A 25,657-nucleotide genomic window follows, 5' to 3' on the forward strand; every position below is an offset into this window, starting at 1 on the left:
GATCCCTGTTCAGTCACTCAGCTTCCTTGGTGTCCTTGAGCCAAACCTATTTTATTTGTTTATTCGGGGGATACAATGGGGGGAGGGGGAGAAAGACACAATTGAAAGCAACCAAGTGCTTTGCTGGTTCATGTAAGTAGAGAAATAATGAAAATTTTGCCATTTTTGTGGATTTTTCCCCCATCAGTTTTTGTTGTTTTTGTTGATGTATGTTGTGTTATTGTGTCGCTTCTGATTAGGTAAATCCTATAAAGTAATGATCACCAAACGGTCCTGTAATTAACAACCATGCTCAGATTTTGCAAATAAAAAGATTGATGATTGAATGAAGGTATAGAAAATCTTTGATTTCTTCACTGTCAGCATTAAAGTTGTGTAATGCTTCTGTAGCTGTTATTTTGGCTTATACAGTGGTGCCTCGCTTAACAATGTTAATTCGTTCCAGCGAAATTGCTGTAGAGCGAAAACATCATAAAGCGAAAATAAAAAACCCATTGAAACGCATTAAAACCCGGTTAATGTGTTCCAATGGGCTAAAACTCACCTTTCAGCAAAGATCCTCCATATGGCGCCCATGTTTGGTGCCTGTCTAGCGAGGAATCCGTCCTAGAAAACAGCGGGGGGGGCATTTTCTTCAACCGGTGGCCATTTTGGAACCTGGCGATCAGCTGTTCGCTGATTGTCGTAATGCAAAAAATCGGTTCCCGAAGCAGGGAACCGATCATCGCACAGTGGATTTTGCCCATAGGAAGCATCATTTTGCTATCGCTTTTGCGATCCCAAAAAAGGCATCGTTAAGCGGATTTGTCGTTATACGGGGCAATTGTAAAGTGAGGCACGACTGTATTCAACTGTAATCTTGTTTTTGCATATTCTTCTTTCATCCTCATCAGTTGTTGCTTCACGTCATTGCTGTTTTCTCCCAGTGACAATATGGTGTCACTTGCAAGACTCCTAAGGGGCCCCTTTTGCCCTGGTGGAAGCCTTTGGCATTCTCGGGACAGGGTGAGAACTTGGAATATCAAAATTTGCTGCCAGCAGTGCTGCTACCAAATTGGAACTGTCGGCTATGATTTTCCATTAACAACCTATGTTTCTCACAAAGCGATTGCCATCCAATGAGGCACCTGCCCTGTTTTAGTTCCATTTCTTCTTCTCAGTAGAAGTGCTTCCTAACCATCACTACTCCATCAGCTGCTGTTTTGTTCAACTGCTGTCGGCTGCTTCAGCCCCTAGCTAACTTTCAGAAGCCTCTGGCGGATGAAACTTTTTTTATGGAATGCCAGTCTAAGCAGAATATCAAAGCCTGGGAAAGTTCCTTTTTGGGTCCTATAATCCTCCAGCGCAGCATTCATGGTTATGCCTTCCTTCCTTCCTTTCTGCATACTGTTTGTAGGCAGCTCTGCAACCTGCCTTCAGCTATTTGCAGACCAACTAGGATGAAGCTTTCATAAGCTTTCCCACTGTAACATCCACCCACGACAGAATGAACCTTTGGTTTATGCAGCTTGTCAAACTGGATGACTTATTTCATTGGCTAATCGTGCTTGACTTGGGAAAACCATTACTGTATTTGAAGCGGGCCAGTGCAGGCTAAACAGGATTGCTTAAAAGCCAACAGTGTGGCCCTTCGGCATCTAAGATAAGGAACCAGATCTAACAGGGGGGAAAAAAAACAAGCTGTGAGCCCTCCCGTTAAGGAGCGATCCTCCCAGACTCCGTGTGTCAGATGGGGCACCCAGTAAGAGGTCTTCTGCCTCTGAATTGAGCTTTGCCTCAGCATAGAGATGATATCTTTCTCTAGCTTAGTACTAAGAAAAAATAATTTTGCTGAAATTTTAGGTAGGCTACTTTTAGACTTTCCACTTGAATGATTTCTTGTTTTGTCAACTTGTGTTTATTTAACTGTTCCTAAAACCTGCCACACATAATCTAGTGCTGATTTAATCATCTTCTCATAAAATAACAATTGGGGCTGTGCTGTTTAAATCTCTAACTGCTTTGTGATGGATTTTACAAGATCACAGTTATCAGCATCAGTAATTGTGATCTTGCCCCTCATGTTCATAAAGCTGGTGAAATAAATATTTTAACCAGATTTTTCATTTCTGCATCTTTACATTTAAGCTTTATGTTGCTATCAAAATCTGTACCATATAACTTCTTTATTATTAAAAATAAAATGATTTTTCGGCTTCCTGCGTTCTTGCTTATTTTTAAACAACTCAAGGAAATCTTATAGACGTCTAGTCTGGTGTAAGTTCCACTGATTTCAAGTACTGTACTGAACTGCCCGGTGAATGTGTCTTGGATTGCAATCTTACTTGAATTTGCTTATGGACTTTTTTTTTTAAAGCAGAACATCTCTGTATAAACATATGGGGGAATTGTGCAGTTAATAAAGAATTATTCTTTTTCCCATGTGCCTTATGGATCCAGCTGTTTTTGTTTGTTTGATTGAGCCATTTCTTCTTTTCCCCAGTATACTCTGCTGTGAAAGAGATAGACATGGTATTTTATTCAAACCAGTTCTTTTTTTCTTTTCACTTTTTTTTGCTTTTGATGTTCAGCATGAGCTGTATAATCTTGATATTTCCTCATATTTGCCTCACAGCTCATGACTTAAGATTTTTCTCCCATGTTGCTGATGAATAGAGGATTTGTTGGGATGTATTCTTCACAGCTTCACGCTCAGCCTCACCTGCAAATTGGTTAAGCTAACATTCTTGTACTAAATCTGGGTTTGTTTCATTGAAGCCTTTGGGCTATTTTGGATTAGAACCAGGTAGCTAACCAAATTTGTAAATTTGGCTGTCAGTGTGACATCAGTAATTTATTTGGTTATGGATCTGAAGCAGTGTCTCATATTTGTTGAATGGTCCTCAATGAGTACATTTCACTATGTCCTTCCTTTCTGTAAAAATATAAATATTGGAAGCAAAGCAATAAATAAAAGGATTATTATTCTGTACCTAGTGCCAGTAATTTCCTCAGAAATTTTTTAGGTACAGTGGTGCCCCGCTTGACGATCACCCCGGTAGACGATGAAATCGCCTCACGATGAGGTTTTTGCAATCGCTATTGCGATCGCAAAACGATGTTTCAATGGGGATGTAGCAAACAGCCCTGCCCTCACCTGTCCATCATAGCTGAACAGTGGAGTAGGAGCCAATGAGAGGACAGAAAGTGGAGCCAAGAGGGGAGGGGGCTGGATATAAAGGCTGGTGTATGGAGTATGAAGAGAGATTCTGTGAGTGAGAGACAGTGTGTAACTTAAAAGTGAACTTAGAGTGAGTTAGAGGCCTGTAAGAACACTGAATGGAACAGAGTGTTAATAGAATTTTAAGTTCAGAGTAGGACTGATACAAATACAAGTGATTAGCAACCTGTGATTTACCTATTGAATAGTAATCATATGTTAACTTCCCTGCTGTAATAAATTGAGTTAAGTTTTAAAAGCACACTTGTCTCCTTGATTAAATGGTATTGAAGCAGCAATACCTGGTGGCAGCGAAGAAAGAAGAAGAGTGAGAACCTATGAAGACCTGAGGGAATAGGGGCTTCAGAGGGGATCGCCACAGGGGAAAATCCGCTTCACGGCAATCGGTTCGCTGCTTCGGGAACCGATTTTTCGCTTCCCGACCATCAAAAACAGCTGATCGTCGAGTTTTCAAAATGGCCACCACTGTTTTCTAGACCTATTTCTGGAAGACAATGATCAAAAATGGCTTCCCCTATGGAGGATCTTTGCTTTGCGATGAGGTATTTCGCCCTTTGGAATGCATCGAACCGGTTTTCAATGCATTTCAAAGGTTTTTTTTCTTTTGCTTGATGACGGTATCGGTTAACAGCGATTTTAACGGAACGGATTAACGTCATCAAGCGGGGCACCACTGTAATTCTGTTACAGGGTTATGCCTTCCAATCTGATGAAGATGAACTTTCAAGGCACGGTGACTATATCTTTTTATTTCCTCTTTTCTGCCTTTATTATAGTTCCAAGGACAGTGTGGAGAAACCTTCATCATCTTACTCAGATTGGCTAGTAAATAACAGCATTGCTGAATTGGTAGCTTCCACAGGCCTTCCGGTGAACATCAGCGATGCCTATCAAGATCCTCGCTTCGATGCAGAAGTAAGACATCTTTTACCTGTGCCTTCTTTTGGTGTTCGAAATAATGGACTAAGTCTCCCAATGCAGGTTGCAAAAGCGTTTATGTAGTGTTTTGTTGACTGAATGATCCTGCTATCTTTGGAGGAGAAAACTCAAAAAACATATACTAAACAGAACCTGTTTATAAATTAACTTTGTTCTACTGGGTTAGTAACTGACACAGTAAGAACTAGAAGAGTTCAGTCAAACAGCTGGATGATAGAGACAAATCGGTTTGCAAACATTTGTGTTCACCTCACAGCTTTTCAGCCATCATTGTCTACTTAGCATTACCAATTCACAACTAAGTGTGATAGTGGATGCCATAACTGCAACCATTCCCATTGTTCATGTTATAACTATGTTGGTAATTGCATTGTTTCTTAGTTGTGAAAAACAAAATTTGGAGGGGAAATCAAGGCTTGAAAAGATTTACAGAATTATATGGGAGATACCATAATGTCCTTGGGCCGCCTTAGATAATGGCCAAAACTGTGGCTTTGTGGGCAGTCCCAGGAGGCAAACAGTGTAACTTGCCATGGCTCCCACAAGTGAATGAGTCCCTGCTTGGATTTTTGGCCATTTGCCTAGCCAGTGTGTAGGTGAGCAAGCTGAAAATCCCAGCAGAGACTCCTTAATTGCCCAGCGTGAAGCCACTGCAGCTTATGCCATTTGCCTTCCACATTCACAATGAAGCAGCAGGATTTTGGCCATATCTACTGATCAAGGTGGCCCAAAGAAGTTTCAGTGACTGAAGGAGAGGAAAAGATAGTGGTGCCTCTTCTACATGCAGATGTGAACTACATGGACGGGCAGCCAGCTGGCTGAGAAAGTACAGGCTAGGCTGGATGTTTGACACAGCTTTGTCTTCCCAGAGGCTCAGGAAGACCAACCAGGGCAATGCCACTGCTACCCCCCAGCAACCTGCAATGGCTTCCTCACTGAGTAGAAATAGAGTCAGCCCTGATTATCTGGCTGTCTGCACTGCCTTCTTCCTCCACAGAATTCAAAACAGTGTACATGGCGTTATTCTAACTGGTGTTGTACTTTATTATGTCATCGGTTTGTAGGAAACTTATGAAGGGAATAACTCCCAAGACAGCATAATGGTTATTTTTAAAATGGAGCATATATTCAAAATAAACTACAGTGGTGTGCCCCTCATAGCGATGATAATCCATTCCGGAAAAATCGTCGCTATGTGAATTAGTCACTATACGGAACAAAAAAGCTCATAGGAATGCATTTTAAAACACGTTTAATGTGTTCCTATGGGCTAAAAACTCACCGTTATGCGAAAATCCTCCATACGGCCACCATTTTCGCTGCCCGGTAAGCGAGGAATGGGCGTGAAAACACAGCAGGCGGTCGTGTTTTTTTTACCCGGCGGCCATTTTGGAACCGCCGATCAGGTGTTCTAAAAACATTGCTATGTGAAAATCAAGAAGTGAAACAGCTTACCGATCATCACAAAGCCATTTAAAACATTGCAATGCGATCGCTTTTGCAATCGCAAAAACTTAATCGCTATGCGGATTCGTCGTTAAACGGGGCGCCCGTTATGCGGGGCACCACTGTATTGGGGCAGAATCTTCTTTGTTTTTAAATATGCCAGCAGTGGTCTGTTGTGTGTGCATTCATTTTTGCCCCCTAAGGGAAAAAGCTTGACCTGGTTGCTTTCAAGATGATGATCACCAGCTCATGCCACTGCAGGTAGAGATTGTGGGGGGAGAATTGCCCCCATGAGCCATTGTCTTCCATATTTCTGTAACAGGATTCTGCCCCAGTATCAATGAAAGGGGAAAGTGCTGGATGTAATTTATTCAGATTTTCAGAAAGTACTGTTAATGGCTGTTAAATATTTTCTGCCTGAACATATGCAGAAGTAAAAATGTGCAGTGCTGCGTTCACTAAGTTTCTTTGTTTGAATATGCCGAGGCTTGATTTAATGTGCAATGCAGCTAATTCATATTTGCTTCATGCTCTCTTGAAATATGCATCGATAAAACACCCTGCCTTGATTTCCACAGGGAAAGAATGATGTGAATATGCGAAAAAGGGCATTATTCATTTTTAAGCCCATTGTCATAGGCATTTAATCCCCAAATTCAAGGAGCAGGAAAAATATTTTTTTGGAGGCAAGGGGCTATATTAATAAGCCAACACCATAATCTTTTATTAAAATAGTAAAAGCCTAAGAAATGTACATCAGTGTTGGCTGTCATATCTTGTTTTTCTACATGCCTTTGTCCCTCCGGAGTGTCAAGTTCTGTTACCAATGCTTCTGCTTCTTCCTTTGTGACGTTTGCTATTTACCTTTCCACCAAGCGTTCAGGGCAAATTACAACAAGACAAATGTCACAATCTTACCAAAACATCCAAATGGTTTGACTTGAAAAGGCATGAAATGCTACTGAAATAGAAACTAGTTTAATCAAGAAGTATAACCTGACAGGCTTTATTAAAGACAGCAGTGGCTGTAGTTGTATTTTAATTCAGCTGATTCTGTTTGAAACAATACCAGTAAGAGCTCAAAAATGCCACATGGGCACAGCTGTCCACCTTCATCTCCCACTGTTGAACTGACCCAAGAGCATGTCAGAATGAGAGTTTTGGCAGGGCCATTTTGTGCTCTCTCGGTTTTTTTCCAGTGACACTACGTGCACAGAGATCATGAGAAGAAGGGCAGGTCACTTACCTGTATCTGTGTTTCTCCGAGTGGTTGTCTGTGGAACTCACACAATCTGCCCTCCTCTAAGGCGCCCTGCCATTGCTCCTTCGGCTGAATTAAAACTGGAGCGATACCAGAGAATAGGATCGGTGAAGAGGAGTGAGGCTTCCTTAAAAACTCAACCATTTCTGCTAGGAAGGTTCCGGAACATGCTGCACAGGCACAGGAAAATCCATGTTTGTGAGTGCAAGAATGACCACTTGAGGAAACATAGTTACAGGTAAGCAACCTATCCTTTAAGAAACAAATCTTCATGATTTGATGAAGACTTACATGCCTTGATATATTGCCACTTCCACCTAGGTCAAAGTTTTCTTCTTTGTGCTCATTCTTCACTTCTTTCACACAACGTGCATAAACCATTGCTTTTGATCTTTGTGTGCATTTGGGTGGTTTCCCAGGTAGCTTTGTATTAATGTGGAGTTCTTTGTCTCCTTATGTAAGTGGACCGCTGTGAATCTCACAGAGAGAACCAGGAAGAACGAGCCTGGGAATAGCAGAAGAAAACACACTTGGCTGTATACCTACCTACCTGTCTTTTGCATTCTGCTGGCTTCACATCATTTGTTCCATGGATGACATCCTGTGGAGAGCACTGAGTACAACCCTTTAATTGTTTCAACAGCTCGACGAATGCTAAGTCCTATGCTATGTTAGTCACTAAAGATCTTGTTCTTATTTGCAGGCTGACCAGATATCTGGCTTCCATATAAGATCTGTTCTCTGTGTCCCTATATGGAATAGTAGTCACCAGATAATTGGTAAGCTGTCACTCATTTGTACTGTTTACAGTAAATACTTTATAGGAAATACAGTAGGACCACAGAATCTGCAGGGTATTAGTTTCAAGCCCTTGCTGCTGAAAAATGTGGAAGTGTTGAACACTATACAGTGGTGCCCCGCTTGACGACGACCCCACTTGATGATGAAATCATTTGATGATGAGGTTTTTGCGATCGCTATAGCGATCGCAAAATGATGGTTCCTATGGGTTTTTTTCGCTTTACATCGATTAGGTGCCTGCTTCATGAACCATTTGTTCGCAAAACAATGCTTTTTCCAGCTTTGTAAAATGGCTTCCCTTCACAAAATGACTTCCCTCCCTTTGCAAAATGGCTGTTTTCTGGACCCCTGCTTCAGGACAGCGATTTTAAACAGCTGATTGGCGGTTCTCTATGGGTGATCTTCGCTGGACGATGAGGTATTTCCCCATTGGAACGCATTAACCGGTTTTCAATGCATTCCAATGGGTTTTTCCCGCTTGACGACAATTTCACTTAACGTCATTTTTCCTGGAATGGATTATCGTCGTCAAGCGGGGCACCACTGTACGTTGCATGGTCTCTGGCTCCTTCCAATGGCCAGTTCTGGTAAATACACACTGGAAATACATATAAGTAGATATTTCTGGGTTTATTTAGTATTTTCAGCAAGTGGACAAGTGAACCCACAGATACTGATCTTGTAGATAAGGGGTTCCTACTGTACTCTTATGTCTGAGGAAGTGGACTTGTCCATGAAAACTCACATTAAAATGAAGCAGTTATTCTTTATAGTACAACAACGTTTTCATCTTCTTTATTTTATTTTATTTTTTGCTTGATACATTACACTATGTTTCCGCACACAGGATGTGGTCCTCCTGTAGTTTTGAAAATTATACTTTAGTATGATTCATATCAGTATAAAATTGGTAGAAGTGATATGAGTATCAAAATTCTGCAGGTCAATTTACACAAAGTGGGAAACAACATGTTTATTATTAGCCTATTGCATGCATGGTGTTTAATTTTTATTCGTGGCAGTTGTAGCAATTCTGTACTAAAAATAAATGTAAATACTGCATGCAGAATAAAATTTAAAAAAAAGAAAAAAGGTCAAACCATGCCTTGCATTCAAAAATAGGTGCAAAGCATGTGAGATGATAGAAAACATGGGAAGAGAAATTAGATTGAAAGGCACTGTGGGAACATTTTGTTTTGCTGATAAACAGTGCAGCCTAAGGACTCTTGGTTTTTAATAATGCTTTGGGCTACATCCAGTAGTTAGTCCCAATTAATAAAGACTCACTGAGTGAACAGGACTGGTTAAATCAACGTTAATGTAAATTACATTGATTAATGTATTTGTTCTAGTTGGGATTATCTGTTGTATCTAATCTTCCAAGTTTTATGAATTACAGGTTGTGTTCTGTGGCATTTCTTGTTTTGTTTATTGTACTTGTGTACTTCTGCATAAATGTGTTATATGTCTGTACATACATATCAATTTCTAATTATAAAATATGGAGAAAACTTTTTAAATGCGTGTGAACATGGACTGTGTTTGCTGATTCCATCCAAAGGGGTAGCTCAAGTGTTGAACCGGCTTGATGCGGCACCATTCGATGACGCTGATCAGCGACTGTTTGAGGTAAGAAACGCTGAGTTTGCATCAAGGATCTGCAATCCATTTTGCACTGTTAAAGCTGCAGTCTCTTAACTAGGTAGTGGGACTTCTCTGGGAATAAGCACACTTAGAAATCTACATGATCTCTCACTAGCTTCAGCAGGAATAAAATAGTAACTTGTTTAGAACTGAAATCCTATGTATACTTACCTGGAAATAAGGGGAACCTGTTTCAGAAAAAAACATTTATAGGTTTAGACTGCAGCTGCTCCAGTCTGACTATTGGGATTTGCATAACTGTGTTATGAAAAAAACATGGACTGCTTGAGCCTATTTTATATGTATCGTCTGGTGCTAGTTATTCAGAAATAAGCATCAGTGAGTTTACTAAAACTGACATACAGGTCAGTGTGCTTGGGACTTCAGGCTCACCGTCTGTTTTCATTATCAGCTGGTTCTTCATGAATCTGTCTGGTTTTTACTTCATATTTGTGGCAAATGTTTGAGAGTCCTGCCTGCTGTGTGCCTGCTTCATCATTCACGGCATTGGAAACTGAGGAAAAATTACAGTAGGACAACAACATTAAAGTGGTTGTTCCAAGCTGCAGCTCTAAAACTTGAGTATCTTCCAGATAAAACACCTCTCTTAGTTCAAAGAAAAATAAAACAATTAAAGAGCAACATATTAAAGAGTTGATCATTGTATCATTATTAACATATACAGTACTCTGTATGGCGGGAGTAACATATACTCTTGCTACTTTATTGTTTGTAGGTCTGATAGATCTCTTTTAAGGCATAGATCTATATAGGTTCTAAAAGAATTAGCTCCAGAGAGTCATTCATTCCAGCTCACAGACTTGATGATGAGAGTGTTCATCTGTTCCACTGTTTTCATCGCTGCTGTCCTTTCTTTGCACTAGGTGGTTAAACTGAGAGCAGAAAGTGGTCATAATAATGATCCCCAGTAACCCAAAACATCTGTAGGTTAATATCCAGTGGCATGTCTGGCAACACTGGCAGGAGGAGCGATCCCCCTCCTCTGCACCCTCAGTAGTTGGGAGCAGGTTTCAGTGCTGGCGTGGGCTGCAAGCAGGAGAACAAACTTCCAGTGCCACTACCAGCATAATATTAGGTTTGTCTCCACATTTACAAAATTGTCTGAGGCATTCCCCTGTTTAGGTTTCCAGATTTACCCGTGCCGCCATTAAAGCCGTAGAAGCAGGATTCTAATGATTATCTTAGGGGATCAACAAAGCCAAATACCTTGTATGTTTCCTATGTGGGAAGTTAAAATATGTTTGAATTTCTGGTCAAATTCTCTTTTGCTACACAGCAAAGGTACAGAGATCCATAGAGGAGAAGAGCTACAAGTTCCTAAGAGTCCACCCCTTCCTGTTTAACTGGCACTTCAAACGTCAGTAACTGAGAGATTTGTAGAGTGGTCTTAATCGACTAGATAGGTGGGATATAAATAGAATGAATGAATGAATGAATGAATGAATGAATGAATGAATAAATAAATAAATAAATAAATAAATAAATAAATAAATAAATAAATAAATAAATAAATAAATAAATAAATAAATAGGAGGGATAATAAAAAACATTACTTACAGTTGCTTGAAATTAAACATTTTATATCACTTTCTTTGTGCACACATCCTTAGCAACCAGCTGAACAGATAACAGCAGACAACCACCAGTAACCCACAAAAGAGAGGGGGAAAGGACTCAGCAGAGAGGTGGGGTCTGTCTTTGAAATCAAAGGCCAGCGGGAACAATTGGTTAGTGCTGGCTAGATAGACAATCACCTCAGCCAAGGAAACTCCCTTCCAGTTATACAAACTACAGATACCGTGCAAGGTTGCAGACAAAACTTTCAACAACATGCTCTTCCAGACACGTTGGCATGGATATTGCGATCCTGTGAATGGAACTCTGTTTGCAGAACAAACACCCTTGCCAGTGGACGTTGGGAGGTTCCTTTGGCTGCCTGTGTTTGTGACCTCAAGCCCCCACGTTGAAGGAGACGGGAGACTGTAGGAAAGGCATGCAAGGGGGTGCTTTCTGAAGTATCATTTTAAAGATGTCTGGAGGTAAGAGCTGGCCCAAGATAGTTCACTGCCTGGAATAAAAAGAAAACCCACAGTCCATTTTAATTGCTTCATGTGGCATTATAAAAAGTGTTTTTTTAAAATTGTTCAATTATAGCTATTGTTCCAGGAAAATATTACCTCCTACCCCCCTTGTCTGTTACCCACTGTTAACAGTTTACGGTTTGCCCAGCGAGTCACCGATTAAAGTGAGCATGTGGCTGCCCAGCACATTTCCATTCCATTTTTTTTTACCGCTTCCTTTAAAAACACTTTTGAAAAACCAGATTTCCCACCCACCCCCAGGACCCAACACCGGAGTTAGCCCACTTTGTTTTATAAAAACACTGCCTGAAAGTTGGGGACAGGATAGCTAAAGGGGATGCAGAGTGGGAAAACTGGACATGGGGCTGGAAATAGGTGAAAACATTGGAGGAAGTGGTATTGTGGGTTGTACCGAAGTAGTATGAGTTATGTTGCAAAATAGATTTTCAGCAATGAATGAGGTCAGAGGTGCTAAAAATGTAGTAGAAAATACATTTAGAGCCCATTTCTTGATTCTGTAGTTACTGGAAAAGAATCGTATGTGAATTAACCAAGCAGTTCTGCCAGCGTACACAGGAATACAGGAATACAGTGGTGCCTCGCACAGCGAGGTTAATCCGTTCCGGATTAACCCTCGCTGTGTGAAACATCGCTGTACGGAAAGAAAAAAGCCATTGGAATGCATTAAACTTAGTTTAATGCGTTCCAGTCGGCTGATTTACTCACCGTACAGCGATGTTCCTCTATGGCCGGCAGCCATTTTCGCGCCCTCCCCTCGCTTAATGAGGGTGCGAAAACGCTGCGCGCGGCCATTTTGGGGCTTCTGGCGGCCATTTTGAAGCCACGGAACAGCTGATTGGCGGGTCGGCGAATTCATCGCTCTACGGGGTGCTCGTTGTGCGAGGCACCACTGTAGTAACAGACATCATATTAGAAAAACACTTACTGCAAATTTTGCTTGCTAAACTAATAGAAAGCTCAAGTGTTGTGACTCCTAATGCGTTGGCTTCAGTTCTCCCCTCCCCCAGAATTATCCAGGTGACCCAGAAGACTACAGCTCCATTCTGCCCTGTCTCTCCACATTTATGAGCCAGGAAGGGGTGGCTGCAAGATTCCATGTGATTAGGCAGCAGTTGTGAGATTTGCTAGATCTGTAATCTTGTATGAGTGTGGTTTTGCATTATAGTCTCTCATGCTGCAGCAGCACTGCTTTTACTAATTCTAACTGTTTTTCTGTATCATGGTACATCAGTGTTTTAATATTGGGCTGCCTCACAATAGTGGCAGAATTCCACAGGCTGCACGATGGTATGTTGTGTTGGTATCATGGTGATTGCGCTCCATGTTTAACATTCATTTGTAGGCTCAGATTCCTAGGGCAGAAGGCTATTCAGTAACCTTTTACCAAGTAAACTATGGTTGATTTCTGCAAGTGGTATGTGAACATTAACTTTTCCATAATTTATTTTTATTTTAGGCATTTGTTATCTTCTGTGGTTTGGGCATCAACAATACCATAATGTATGACCAAGTGAATAAATCCTGGGCAAAGCAGTCTGTGGCTCTTGACGTGAGTATTGCAGCAAATCCACTACTACTAGTTGAAGATTTGGGATTATGTTGCTAGAGAAGGGAGAAAGGGTCACTGCCAACCCTCTTCCCACCACAGGAATAAAGTGTGCGTATTTCTACTTCCCTTTGTTGCCCAATGTCACCTCCCCCCCCCATGACAGAAATTTGGTCCCATCTTTTTGGGTTTTTCTTTTAGTCTCAAAATTCCTGATGGCCAGAACAACAAAACAAGATTTGCAGTATCCCCATAATAATGTCCCCTTTACAGCGTACATGTTAGTAAGGCTTGGAATCCCCCAAAACAGAGGGTACAAGCACTTGGAGATGTTCTGAAAGTTTGTGATGTGATTGTACAGCGGAATGGGTAAGGTCACTTTCCATTTAAAATTGACAATAAAACATGCCTATAAAAAGTACAGAATAAAGCAGAGCAAAACTAGCATGACAAACTAGCAGTGCCAAGAAATACACTGAACAGGTTTAAAATTTGAAAACTAAGATTTGTAAAGGCCTGCAAAAATAAGAATCCTGGTGCTGAAAAGATCACAATGTGAGGGCTGGATGAGACTTTGGGGGGGGGCTCATTCCTCAGGCAGGTTGCCACCCATGAAATGGCACCTCATAAATATTGGAGATCCGTTGTTTTTTTTTTAATGAGTAGGGTTAAGAGATTTGGCTTTTATTAAAATAAGAATGTTGTGAACATCCTGGCTATAACTCATTAAAGACAGAAACAAGAAGCACACTTGAGATCTGATTTTTCCCGCTAATCTGGATACATTTTTATTCATAAGAATGTAGATTGGAAAGGCACATTATCCAAGAGAGAGACTTCCGGCGATTCTTCTCAGTGTTAAGAGTTTGGCAGGAAGGTTGTTCATAGGAGTGTACATTTGTTATACTTTTGTCAACCTGGGGTAAGCATGTGTGTGTATCTACCCAGGAGGAACTGCACCTGAAGAAGGTGGGACTGTAGAGGAGATATGCATAGGCATGTACTGTCAAACTGTCTTTAATGAAGGACATACAATAGGGGTTGGCAAGATGCTACCACAACTCTTGTCAGCCCAAGCCAAACTCTGTTGTGAGGAATGGTCATAATTGTAGTCCAGAAGCCACAATGGCCCCTCTCCAGTACACAGTAAGAACCTCTGTATCTTGACGCACTTAGGCAGTATTTCTTGGAATGTTTGACTTCTTATGTACCATTTTCAGTGGACAAAATGGAAACAATAGAAAAATGAAGGTGACAAACTATAGAAACTATGTTTAAGACAAGCCAGTGTTATTTTAAAATCTGTGGGGATTTATCATATGTTTCCTTGTCTATAAAAGAACTATCTTGGAAGGATAACATTGTCTGCAAAATTATATTATTTACCCCATGTATGTGCCATAGTGTTCTCTAAGAGGTAAGTGCTGTATATTATTGTTATATTTTAAATTGTTTTATCTTTATCTGTTGTTAGCCGCCCAGAGTGGTCGATTGACCAGATAGGCAGGATATAAATACAATAAACAAACAAACAAACAAATAAGAGCTGAGAAATATACTGACGATGGACATATATATTGTGTTATGCTGCACATTTGTTAATAAACCATTTCAATGGTAATTCCATTTACAGCTTGAAGTAACTGTATCATTTCAGCTTCTCACCTGTGACCATTTCCTCCCCACCCCAATTTGTTCTGGGTCAGGTGCTGTCTTACCACGCAACATGTTCTAAGGCTGAAGTTGACAAATTTAAGGTAACACAACAGTGTTTTGTTCTATTTCGCAAGCGAGTTGCAAAATGTCTTTTTAAAATCTAACAATATTAGTATTGTGCAAAAATGCTTATTAAGCTGTGGCACTAAAAACCTGTTCCAAGAATAATTCTAATGCTTTTTGTCTCATGTTGCAGCCTATAATAATGTTTCCACAGTCATCTTTATTGGTCACTTGTCGGATCATATGACTACTATTGTTAGAATCTTGATTTCTTTTTGTTTGGAACTACAGTGGTGCCTCGCATAGCGAGGTTAATCCGTTCCGGATTAACCTTCGCTATAGCGAAACATCGCTGAACGGGACAGGGAAAGCCATTGGAACGCATTAAACATCATTTAATGCGTTCCAAAAGGCTCCTTTACTCACCGTTCAGCGAGGTTTCCTATGGCCGGCAGCCATTTTCGCGCCGTCGTTAAGCGAGGGGAGGGCGCGAAAACGCTGCGCGCGGCCATTTTGGGGCTTCCGGCGGCCATTTTGTCCGCCAAACAGCTGATCGTCGGAGCTTCGTTTTGTGAAGATCGGTAAGCGAAACACGTACCGATCTTCGCAAAGCGAATTTCTCCCTATCTAAAGCTCGTTGAGCGATCGCATTAGCGATCCAAAAAAATGGATCACTATGCGATTTCGTCGTTATACGGTGCGCTCGTTAAGCGAGGCACCACTGTACATTGCTGTTCCCTTAACTAGCTACTCCCTCACTTTCATTCTTCAGAGAAGTGACTTTTTTTTGCAGAATATATAAAAATAACAGAAAAGGTATAAATACATAAACATTGCATCATTTTAAAGAGAAACAGAATTATTTCAGTATGAACTTTTATAGTTATAACCCACTTCCCCTACTTCTAACTTAGTGACTGAATGTCTTTATCATATGTAGTTATAAAATAACTAAGAACTGTACAAAATAAAAATGTGTCCTCACCTGCAGGTTCATAATCTTAAGAGAGAAAAGAAGAGTAGGATTGGGTGAAATTGGCACTAGCTGGGGAAAAAATCTTAAGAAGTAAAATCATTTAGTTTACTCATACCTTTTCCTGCATATGTCTGGGGAATTGGATTATAATCCAGAAACCTCACACTGAAATACTGTAAATCCTTTAGTCTTTAGGGTGCTTTTTTAAAAAATACATATGAGCTTTTTTAAAAAATACATATGAAAAATGCAGTACTTTAGAAAAAGGAAATAATTCCTGAAATGGAAACAAAGGGGGGCAGCCAGAAATTTGAAGGAGGCTTAGTAGGTAGGACAACAAGGGAATACAAGGGAGAAAGGCAGCTGCTGTAGTGCACTTTTGATGGTTAACTGAAGAGGAAGAAAATTTTAGTACTAACTGAAGCTGTGAATACATTGACTTATAATGTGGGAAGTGTTATGGGATTGGGATGGTCTGATTTGCATTTTTCCCATGATGTAAAAGCAAATGCAAATCAGTCCCCTCCCAAATCCATCATTTTTTCCTCTTCCACCATTGGGGTTTCTACTTTTTAAAGAAACAGATCCATTAGTATCAGTTCAGCAAGTGTGATCATTTGAACTGATGCCAAAGAAATTTTAAAAAGGGATTGTGCATGGACTTTACTCTCTGTCAGTCTCATCTGGTCAGAATAATGCTACTTCTTTAAAAAAAACAGTTTGGTTGCTAGCACTGGTATGCTAGGGCACATATATACCAAAGGAACAAAGGAAATTGCCACCTCAACCCTTGTTTACAGCTTATTAAGGTAGTATATCCACCAAAAATCAGAAAGTGATTGTACCCTCTAGTCCTCTAGGAAACTGTTAGGATTTTAAACAAATTAGTTTTTTGAAAACAAGAAAGCAGAAGTAATGAAAATGATTTAAAATATGTCTTGTTGAATGAGATAAAGTATGTTGCAGCCCATATCCTCTTGCCTAGCTACACTGGTGTAACACAAATGGCGTATCTTTTGGAGGCATATTGCCATGAGTAAGAAATCACCATAGATATTATTTTTTATATAGTGAGTTGTATGAATTTGTGTGCAACTGATAATATCTAAAATGATTTCTTAATTTAGAGCAATTTACTTAGACAAGTTGTGTAGCTTTATAAAAGGATTTTGGCCTCTGTAATAAACCTGAAGCATAAATGTCATTAATTCAAAGCAATCCATAGCTACTAGACCTATGATGGCAAAAGAACCAATGTATATTTTCAATTGCAGTATTTCATGGCCTGGTTCTTGTTTGTTTCTGTACATCGACCAAAATCAGAAAGTGCTTGTACCCTATAGTGCTGTAGGAAACTGTTAGGATTTTTAAAAGATTTATCAAAAAGCTTTCATTGCGTTAGTAGCATATCGCACAATACAACACAAATTCTTTGTATCTGTACTCTATTTTCAAGTTGGTTGAAAATCACTTTTTACCAAAGATGTGAAACTGTCAGTTGTGTTTTATTTCTAGTATTTGTGCTAAACACATTGGTGAGATGAAAGAAAACAAGCAATATGCTCTTTCAGTATCAGCAGTTCCTTCATTTATTGCCAATATGTTGGCACATTAGGCTTGGAGAATGAATGGTGAGAAAAATATTCAAACTGATTGATGAATAGACCCTGTGCTAAAAGGGATGCCATGAGTTGTCATATTATGCTATAAATATAGTTCCACAGCTATTTTTGATGATACTCTTTCCATGATCCTTGCATCTGTTAGGGAACCCAAAGGACTGTCATATAGTGGTGAAAGAATGCTTATGAAACCCAGCAAAATTGGAGAGAGACCAGTATTAGGGAATATTGCATCAAACACACAAGGATAAAGGATTCTTGCTTGCTTGCTTTCTGGCTTTTCTGTCCTGTCACTCTGGAAATTTGTAAGCATAAATCATTAGTTCTAATAAAGTTGAAATACTCACTGCCCTTTCCAGAGCATAAGGGAAGTTGCGGACCCTGGTTGCATGACTGTTCACACAAGTGGTCATGAACCAATCTTGCAACCATTTCAAACCTAGGCACACAGCAGAAAACATGTCACAATAGGGAATGCTGATGCAGTTACCCTTCTGCAATCTCATAATGCAACAGGATACTGACCATACCTATTAGCTACTTACTACAAATGTAAGGATTTCAAGAAACATAAAACTGCCACTGCTCCATTTCCCTCTCCTCCTGGTAGCATCTGATGTAACACCATGTCTGTCTGCTTCACCTTAATGGGTGTTGTTGACTGAGGGTTGGGGAACTGTGTGATATTGCACAACACACTTTGCTAGGAGGTTGGGGGAAGAGATATGAAGTTTCATGTCCCTTGCAATTCCTGATTCCCCTCTTTATCATCAGATCAAAAACGGTGGGAGATACACATGCTGTTCAGAATTACCACACTCAGTTCCTCTCCATTCGGGGAGAGGTGTGTGTATGGGTGTGGGAGATAGCATAGACGAAGCTATTTTTCCTCATGTCATGGTTGTAAAGTAGAGCTACTTCATGATAAAACATTCACTTCATCAGATGATGAACTGTGAAATGTCGGTAAACATGTGCTGTTTATGTTCAGAAAGACATGTTGGAAAGATAAAACTGAAGAAAGAGATTTGATATTTTTGTGTCATAAAGAAATTGTTTTCATTCTGGAAGACACTGTGGCAAAAACCCTATTCCATAGTGTAGTAAGTCACACTAGAGTAGTCCCATCAAATCAATGAAGGTTTGGTAAGTCAGTTCCTCTGTAAGTATCAGTGTTTCAAATGTTTTTTTTTCTAGTTGCAAAATAACTCAAGAGGATTTATATGTACAAATAGATCAATACAAATATCCTGATGTTTATTAGATAGAAAGGGAGGGTGGGAATTTAATAATAATTTGTTTTAAAACGTTCTAACAATGAACAAAAGTCGGCAGAGTGGATCTTAAATCCAGTCACTGGTCTTAGCCTAAGCAGACCTGCAGAATCAATTACTGAATATTGAGTCAGCATTTACGTAATTCACACTGAGTCAGTGGATCTACTACAAATGAATCTTCAGATTCCTAAGATTCTGATCCTGGTACACAAAGGATCAGGTATGTAGGACTTTATTCCCTGCAGCCAGCCACCCCAAAAAAGACACATATGCTTTGCGTGTTCTCCCCCGCCCCCAAGCATACTGTGTTTCCCTGAAAATAAGACAGAGTCTTATATTAATTTTTGCTCCAAAAAACGCTTTGGGGCTTATTTTCAGGGGATGTTTTATTTTACAGTCATGCTATCTTCTGGTTGCTGCACAGTGCTGCACAAGGGTGGAGGGCAGGGTTTCACTTAACTGGGGCTTACTTTTGGAGGTAGGGCTTATATTACGACCATCCTGAAAAATCATACTAGGGCTTATTTTCAGGATAGGGCTTATTTTTGGAGAAAGAGGGTATGTATATGTGTAATCTTACATACATATCTGTTACTCCCCAGATGAAAGGATAAGGTCTGGAAAATATAGGCTTCAGATATGTCATGCCTTGTAGGAAGGAGTGAGCTTTGAGTACTGAAAACCTACCAGGTCCTTCTCCAATTTCGGGAAGGTAGGCATAGGCCAGCCTGATCCACTTTCTTTCCCTCTACCCATCCCATCCAACCAATCACTCTTGTGAAGTCTGCCTCCTGCCACAGTCTCATGTTGGGACGTAAGCCAGGCTGGTTCCTAGAAGGTGTCAACGCAGCCTTACGTATTTCCCTTCCTTTCCATATTGAAGGTGGCAGTGGAAATCTACCATTTAAAAATCGAAGCAGGTCCACTTACACAAGATAGATACCTGTAATCCTTATTAAATCCTTTTATTCTGGGAAGGGACTCTGTACCATGAGACATCTCAGTCTGCTCCCATATCTCAGGCTGTTGTCACACCAGGGAAATGTTGCCCTGTTTTAACAATACATTTCATACCTTTGTTGTACTGAATTGTGGTCACGTGGTATATATACCGGGGCCAACGCCCAATTTGTTTTAACATTACCGATTCATTTCTTCCTATTTGAAGTGTTGTGGCTAACTACACTGTGGACCCGATTTATTTTCTCAGTTGTTTCCTGGGGAAATGCTTATCATCAGTGGTGCAATAGTGAGATCTGGGCCTTCTCTCCTCTTTCCCTTTCCCATTGCAAAGGAGCACAATACAAAGCAGGAAATGACTATGCTCAAGCCCTGATTCAAGGGAAGACTTTTTCCATCGAGCCCAGAAACCCAAGCCCTTTGCAAAGGAAATAAATTGATAGGAGTGTGCACACATGCCATACTGGTAAGGAATGTTTCAATACATCATTGGAACAAAATAAAACTACCCTCCTGGTGACAGGGAAATTCCACCACTGGCCAGTAAAATGAATCAGTAGTAGTAGGCATCCTTTAGTCTCAAGAGACTATGGTAACGTGCTCTGTATGGAGGTCTTGGAACAGCGTCTAGTGTGGCTGAGACGGCCAATTCGAGAGTGACAATCCCTTCCACGATGAAGGCAAATACAGTCTGTCCCCTGTCCAGCTCCCTGATTTTGTTGTTTTCGGGACTGCCTCTTTACCTCGGCCTGCTGGACAAGGGTCTCTTCAAAATGGGAGAGGCCATGATGCACCGCCTGCCTACCGGCTGAACGCTCAGAGGTCAAAGTTTCCCATCTGTTGAGGTTCATTCCTAAGGCCTTCAGATCCCGCTGGCCGATATCCTTGTATCGCAGCTGTGGTCTCCCTCTGGGGTGTTTCCTCTGCACTAATTCTCCATACAGGAGATCTTCTGTAATCTGACCCTCAGCCATTCTCACGACATGCCCAAGCCAACGTGGACGTCGCTGTTTCAGTAATGTATATATGCTAAAAATTCCAGCTCATTCTAGGACTACTCTGTTTGGAACTTTGTCCTGCCAGGTGATACAAAAAATGCATTGGAGACAACGCATATGGAACGTGTTCAGCTTCCTCTCCTGCCATGCACAAAGGGTCCAGGACCCTTTGTGCATAGCAGGAGAGGAATGAATCAGTAATGGTCATGCACTGGAAATTAATGCTATGATCTAAGTGGGGAGTAACTGGGGAACATTTCCCTGGTGTGACACGACCTCTGTTCAGAGAAATAATGAGGCTTTCTAACATAGTAAGTTAGTTAAACTACCGTACAACTGAGGGGTCCCTTTCTTACTTGGGCCACGTGTTCTGGATAGCACTGAGCTGACAGTAGTTGAACATGCCATTGCCACAACCTTTATAATGAGACACATTACTCCTAAGTTGTGTAGGAATTTTCATCCATTTCGAAGATCATTGGCTTTGTGAACATAACAGCCCAGGGTTGGGCTCTAAAGAGAACAATAGGAGTGGGTTTTCCCCCCCTAAATCGTATATATGGCAAAGCTTTGGCAGCTGAGGGGGTACGGTAGATACCATGTTCTACTGCATGAAGCCATAATTACAATTTTTCCACTTCCCCAGCTGTACTTCAGGGAAGTAAAGCAACAGGTGTGGCAATATTCTGTTCACTTAAGCATAAAGGGTCGGTTCCTCCTCAGTTGTTCATTAAACTGCCTATGGGTGGAGATTTTTCTCGCCAACCTGATTGAGTGGAGCTTCTGTGGAACCCTTCTTCCTCCTACTGTTCTCTAGATTTTTGCTACAATTCCCATTATCTCTGGGCACTGATGAACTAATGGGTGTTGTAGCCTGGATGGTGTCAAACAGCTGAAGAAGACTTGCCATCAGCTGTTCATCATCGAAGGGCAAACAGGGCTAGGAGACTAGGGATGTGCTCAGTGAAAATTTTGTGTTTGTTTCATTTTGGGTTCTTTTTTGGAATTGTCTTTTTTCATTTTCATTTATTTTCACATTTTTGTGTCTGTACACAAACAGGAAAAACCTCTTTTGCATCATTCATTTGTGTTTCCCCACTCAAGTTTTTTGGCAATCCCAAAGCCTTAAGGAACTCTTAACAACTACTCCAAAAAAGTAGAGGTAAGGTAACAGAGAATCACTCTACTCCAAAAGCAGGCATTTGTACGTAAATGGGGGGAAATCTTCATCAGATGCTAGCTTATATTATATTTTAAACAATGCCAGTTCTGGGCTGGGAGACAAATCTCCCATGCTCCTGCACGCCCACCCATGCACGGCCCGCCCACCTGCATGCACGGGTGCCCTGTGAGCACGCCCTGTGCCATACTGCATGCGTGCAAGAGCACTCTGTGGATGTGCTGTGCGTGCGAGCACATTTCACGAGCGCTCCCTGCCCCATCCACGCATGTGAACAAGCGCAGCGCGCCCCACCCCTTGAGCACACCCTGCACAATCTGCACATTCGCACAAGCGTGCCCCACACCATCTGCACATGTGCGCCCTGCAAGCGCGCCCTGCACCATACACACATGTGTGCGAGGATGCTTTGCCACCACCGAGAGTGCCCCCCCCACATACAGACCCCGTACCCCCAACCAGTCCAGGGGTTAGAAAAGGTTGTGGAGCACTGCTCTAAACAGCACAATGCAAAAAAGATAACAAAAGTAGCCAGCAGGGCTACTAGCTGCCTGCTGTACATAAACACCCGCTCACCAAAGCAAACAACAACATAGCACCAAAAACAACAATAGACAAATCCTAAAGCTGTACCCAAGCAACAATGACCATACAGCTGAGAATCTCACTGGCATAGTCACAAAGTCGACTCCTCTGGCCTGTCAATCCCTAAAGAAGCAAACAAAACAGTCCCTTCCTAACCTCACCAAAATATGCATCCTTAACAAAATAAATACAGAGGAAATGAAACAAATAGTATATATTTTTTAAAATAATTCAAACAGTAAAATCACTCACCTCCACATATGGGAAATAATAGCAAAATAAAACACACACGCAACCCCTCTCTGCAAAAAAACGACCAACAGTCAAACCAAGGCAAAATAAAAATAAAAAAAACAATCAAAACACACTCTGCCACCCCACCCCCTTCACCACTTGATGCCTTCTTTTTTCCTGAGTTTGTCAGATGAACAGGAGGTGGGGGAAATTAAATCCAAAGAAAAGGAGGTAAAATCCAGTAAGGAATCAAGAAAAAAGCCCCCCCAAAAAAGAGGATCCAAGGTGGAGACATAGGCAGACAGGCAGCAAAAGGAATCCAAGATGGAGGGCACCAGCAGCTCAGCATGCAGTAATGCAACAAGGAATAAAAGAAATGAAGAGTAATTCTTAATCATTACTAGGTTCCAAGCCATTCAGAAAAACCTACCCCTTCCCCAGACTTTCTAGTTGCCTGTTGATAGCAGCCCATGCAATACTCAGGCGGTTTGACAGAAAAAAAAAGTGAACAAAATGTTACACAAAAGAGGAGAACACAAAAGAATCAGAAAACTTCTGTGTACCCCTCTTTTGTAATACGAATCATTCATGTTTTGGAGGGACTCTTTTGGCAATCCGTGACAGAACTTATTTCACACTTTGCATCTTTCATTAAAACATGAAGGGCCCATCCGCAGAGGAGACTAAGGATGGCTGGATTTTAGCTTTGTTTAAATCTCATGTGCCCTGTGTTGATTTGGGACAAGAAACCATACTGTACAGTGGTGCCTCGCTTGACGAGGATAATCCATGCATTTGAAATCGCTGTTAAGCAAAATTAAAAAGCCCATTAGAATGCATTAGAAACCAGCTAATGCGTTCTAACGGGCGAAATACCTCATCATAAAGCGAAGATGCTCCATAGGGCGGCCATTTTCCGGTGCCTGTCTTGTGAAAAATGGCTCCTAAAAACAGCAGGGGGCCATTTTGAGAGCCGGCGGCCATTTTGAAAACCGTTGATTAGCTGTTGAAAAAACATTGTTTAGCGAAAAATCAGTTCCCGAAGCAGGGAACCGATCATCGCTAACTGAAAAAACCCCATTCAAACATTGTTTTGTGATCGCAAAAATGGATTCATTGCTAAACGGGGTAATTGTCAAGCGGGGCACGACTGTACATGCCATATCTTTTAACGTGAAATTTTTTACACAGCTCAGGATAAGTGAACAGAATTTTACTTCTATACCCTGTGTGTATATATCCCCTAGCTGCTTCAAGTTGACAAAATCACTCTTTAGTTAAAATAAGCCTTTAAATAATATTCTTATTTAATTAGGCACATTAGGTCAAAGCTATATATTCCACTCCAGCTGTATTTTCTCTAGTCGTACAGCTTCGAAGGGATGGGATTTGTGAATGCTATAAAAATCAAATAGCTGAGATGAAGCTGTTTGGCCACTGGGTGGCATCCTTGCTCCACGTTAAGGCGAACAGTTGCGCAGAGTGGCTGCAAACACATAAAATACAACAGAATGCAGTGCTGATGTAAATTGAGGCCGTAATAATGTCTGCACTGGTGCAGGGCTCAGTATACACATAAGAAAAAGGGAAACCTTGAAGAAATACCCCAGCTTGTTCATTTGTTAATATACCCAAGGTATTATTTTTCTTCATCTCAAGGATGTTTCTCAAAGAATCACCACTGTAAGTCCATATATGGCAAAAACAGACATGGTTGCAACCGTGATGTAGCACATAGAGTAATTTCTTCTTCATACTCCTTGATGCTAATGTTAGCAGCATTTCCCCCAGATTGGCTTTTTCAGTTCCAGGGCTTACCTTTGCTACCCATAAAGTAATAATAATAAAGAACAGCAAGGAATCTTATGGCATGTGGATTTATTTAAAAATTATTTAAAGTATTTTTTACCCAGCCTTTCTCCTCTAAAAAAACCCAAGGGGTTTAATAATATTAATCATGTGTTGTCAAGTCAGTTCTTTTCAGGGTTTTCCAGGTACAGAGTACTTTACCGTTCCGTCCCTTCTGGAGACGCCCTGGGGACTGTGCAGCTGGCCCAAGGCTACACACAGGGTGGCTCTACTCACAAGAGGCCCAGTGGGGAATCAAACTCCCAACCTCTGGCTCTGCAGCCAGCTATATAAAAGCACTGAGCATTCCACAATATTAAAGGCTTAAAAACAGAACATTATCCAACTATTAAAGAAAAATTAATAACATATTAGAAATGCTAGGTAAAAAGCATTACAAAAAAATAGATTTAGAAGCACCAAAATATAAACCTTCCTGTTTATTGTCTCCTAGACACTCTGTCACTAAGAATAAGCCTGTCTGAAGAGAAAGGTCTTTTTCCTGCTTGTAGAAGAACAGCAAAGATGGGGCCAGTCTGGCCTCCAGTGGGAGGGAGTTCCAAAGTCTGGGAGCAGCGACAGAGAAGGCCCTCTCCTGTGTCCTCATCAGATGCACCTATGAGGGAGGTGGGACCTAGAGAAAGGCCTCCCTTTAAAGAATAACAAGCTTTTTATAAGCTTTTGTGAACTGTACCTCACTTCCTCAGATTCAAAAGTAATCTATAATCCACAACAATGTATGCCAATACATTTTTCAAAAGTCATTAAGGTGCCATAAGAACCATGCTGACACAGACAAATACAGGGAAGAGTAGAATATCTTGACCATTTATTTATTTATTTATTTATTTTATTTTATTTTATTTTATTTTATTTTATTTTATTTTATTTATATCCTGCCTATCTGGTCGGTTAAGACCACTCTAGGCGGCATAATGCCATTGTGCCGCCACAGCTATTCTGTCCCATCCATGGCTGGCAGTTGGCAGGCCTTTCATGACAAAATACTCCATGTTTAGCAGGCTTGGACTCTGCTGTCCCTCCTCCAAGTGAAATACTGTATAACTCTTGCTAACAGTTTATTCAGTGAATCCAGAACTTTGTACTAGGATGCACTAATATTGCACATGAGAACTGTTGTGGTGCTTCTAGATCAGGGTTTTACCATACATTCCACTTGTCCCATTTGTAGAATTGAATAATAATCACTGCACATGGATCAAGTTGATTCTAATTTGTGGCAGCCCTTACCAGGGCTTCCTAGGTACGAAATATTCA

The 25,657-nt window shown here is 40.9% G+C and overlaps 1 protein-coding gene across 4 annotated transcripts in view; it reads left to right on the forward strand.

Annotated features, from left to right (window-relative positions):
* The window catches only part of PDE11A (phosphodiesterase 11A), a 225,418-nt gene that overhangs the window by 131,427 nt on the left and 68,334 nt on the right, over positions 1-25,657 (forward strand). For all 4 annotated transcript variants that reach the window (XR_013545495.1, XR_013545494.1, XM_072980619.2 and 1 more), the window contains exons 6-10: positions 3,997-4,135; positions 7,570-7,645; positions 9,229-9,296; positions 12,891-12,983; positions 14,687-14,737. Coding sequence is in view for 2 of the 4 variants with exons in the window: in XM_072980619.2 (XP_072836720.2) it covers positions 3,997-4,135; positions 7,570-7,645; positions 9,229-9,296; positions 12,891-12,983; positions 14,687-14,737 (427 nt within the window). In the remaining 2 variants the exon portion in view is untranslated. The remainder of the gene's footprint in view (positions 1-3,996; positions 4,136-7,569; positions 7,646-9,228; positions 9,297-12,890; positions 12,984-14,686; positions 14,738-25,657) is intronic.

Source organism: Pogona vitticeps, chromosome 1, assembly GCF_051106095.1.
Source record: "Pogona vitticeps strain Pit_001003342236 chromosome 1, PviZW2.1, whole genome shotgun sequence".
In the NCBI taxonomy this organism is placed as follows: domain Eukaryota; kingdom Metazoa; phylum Chordata; class Lepidosauria; order Squamata; family Agamidae; genus Pogona; species Pogona vitticeps.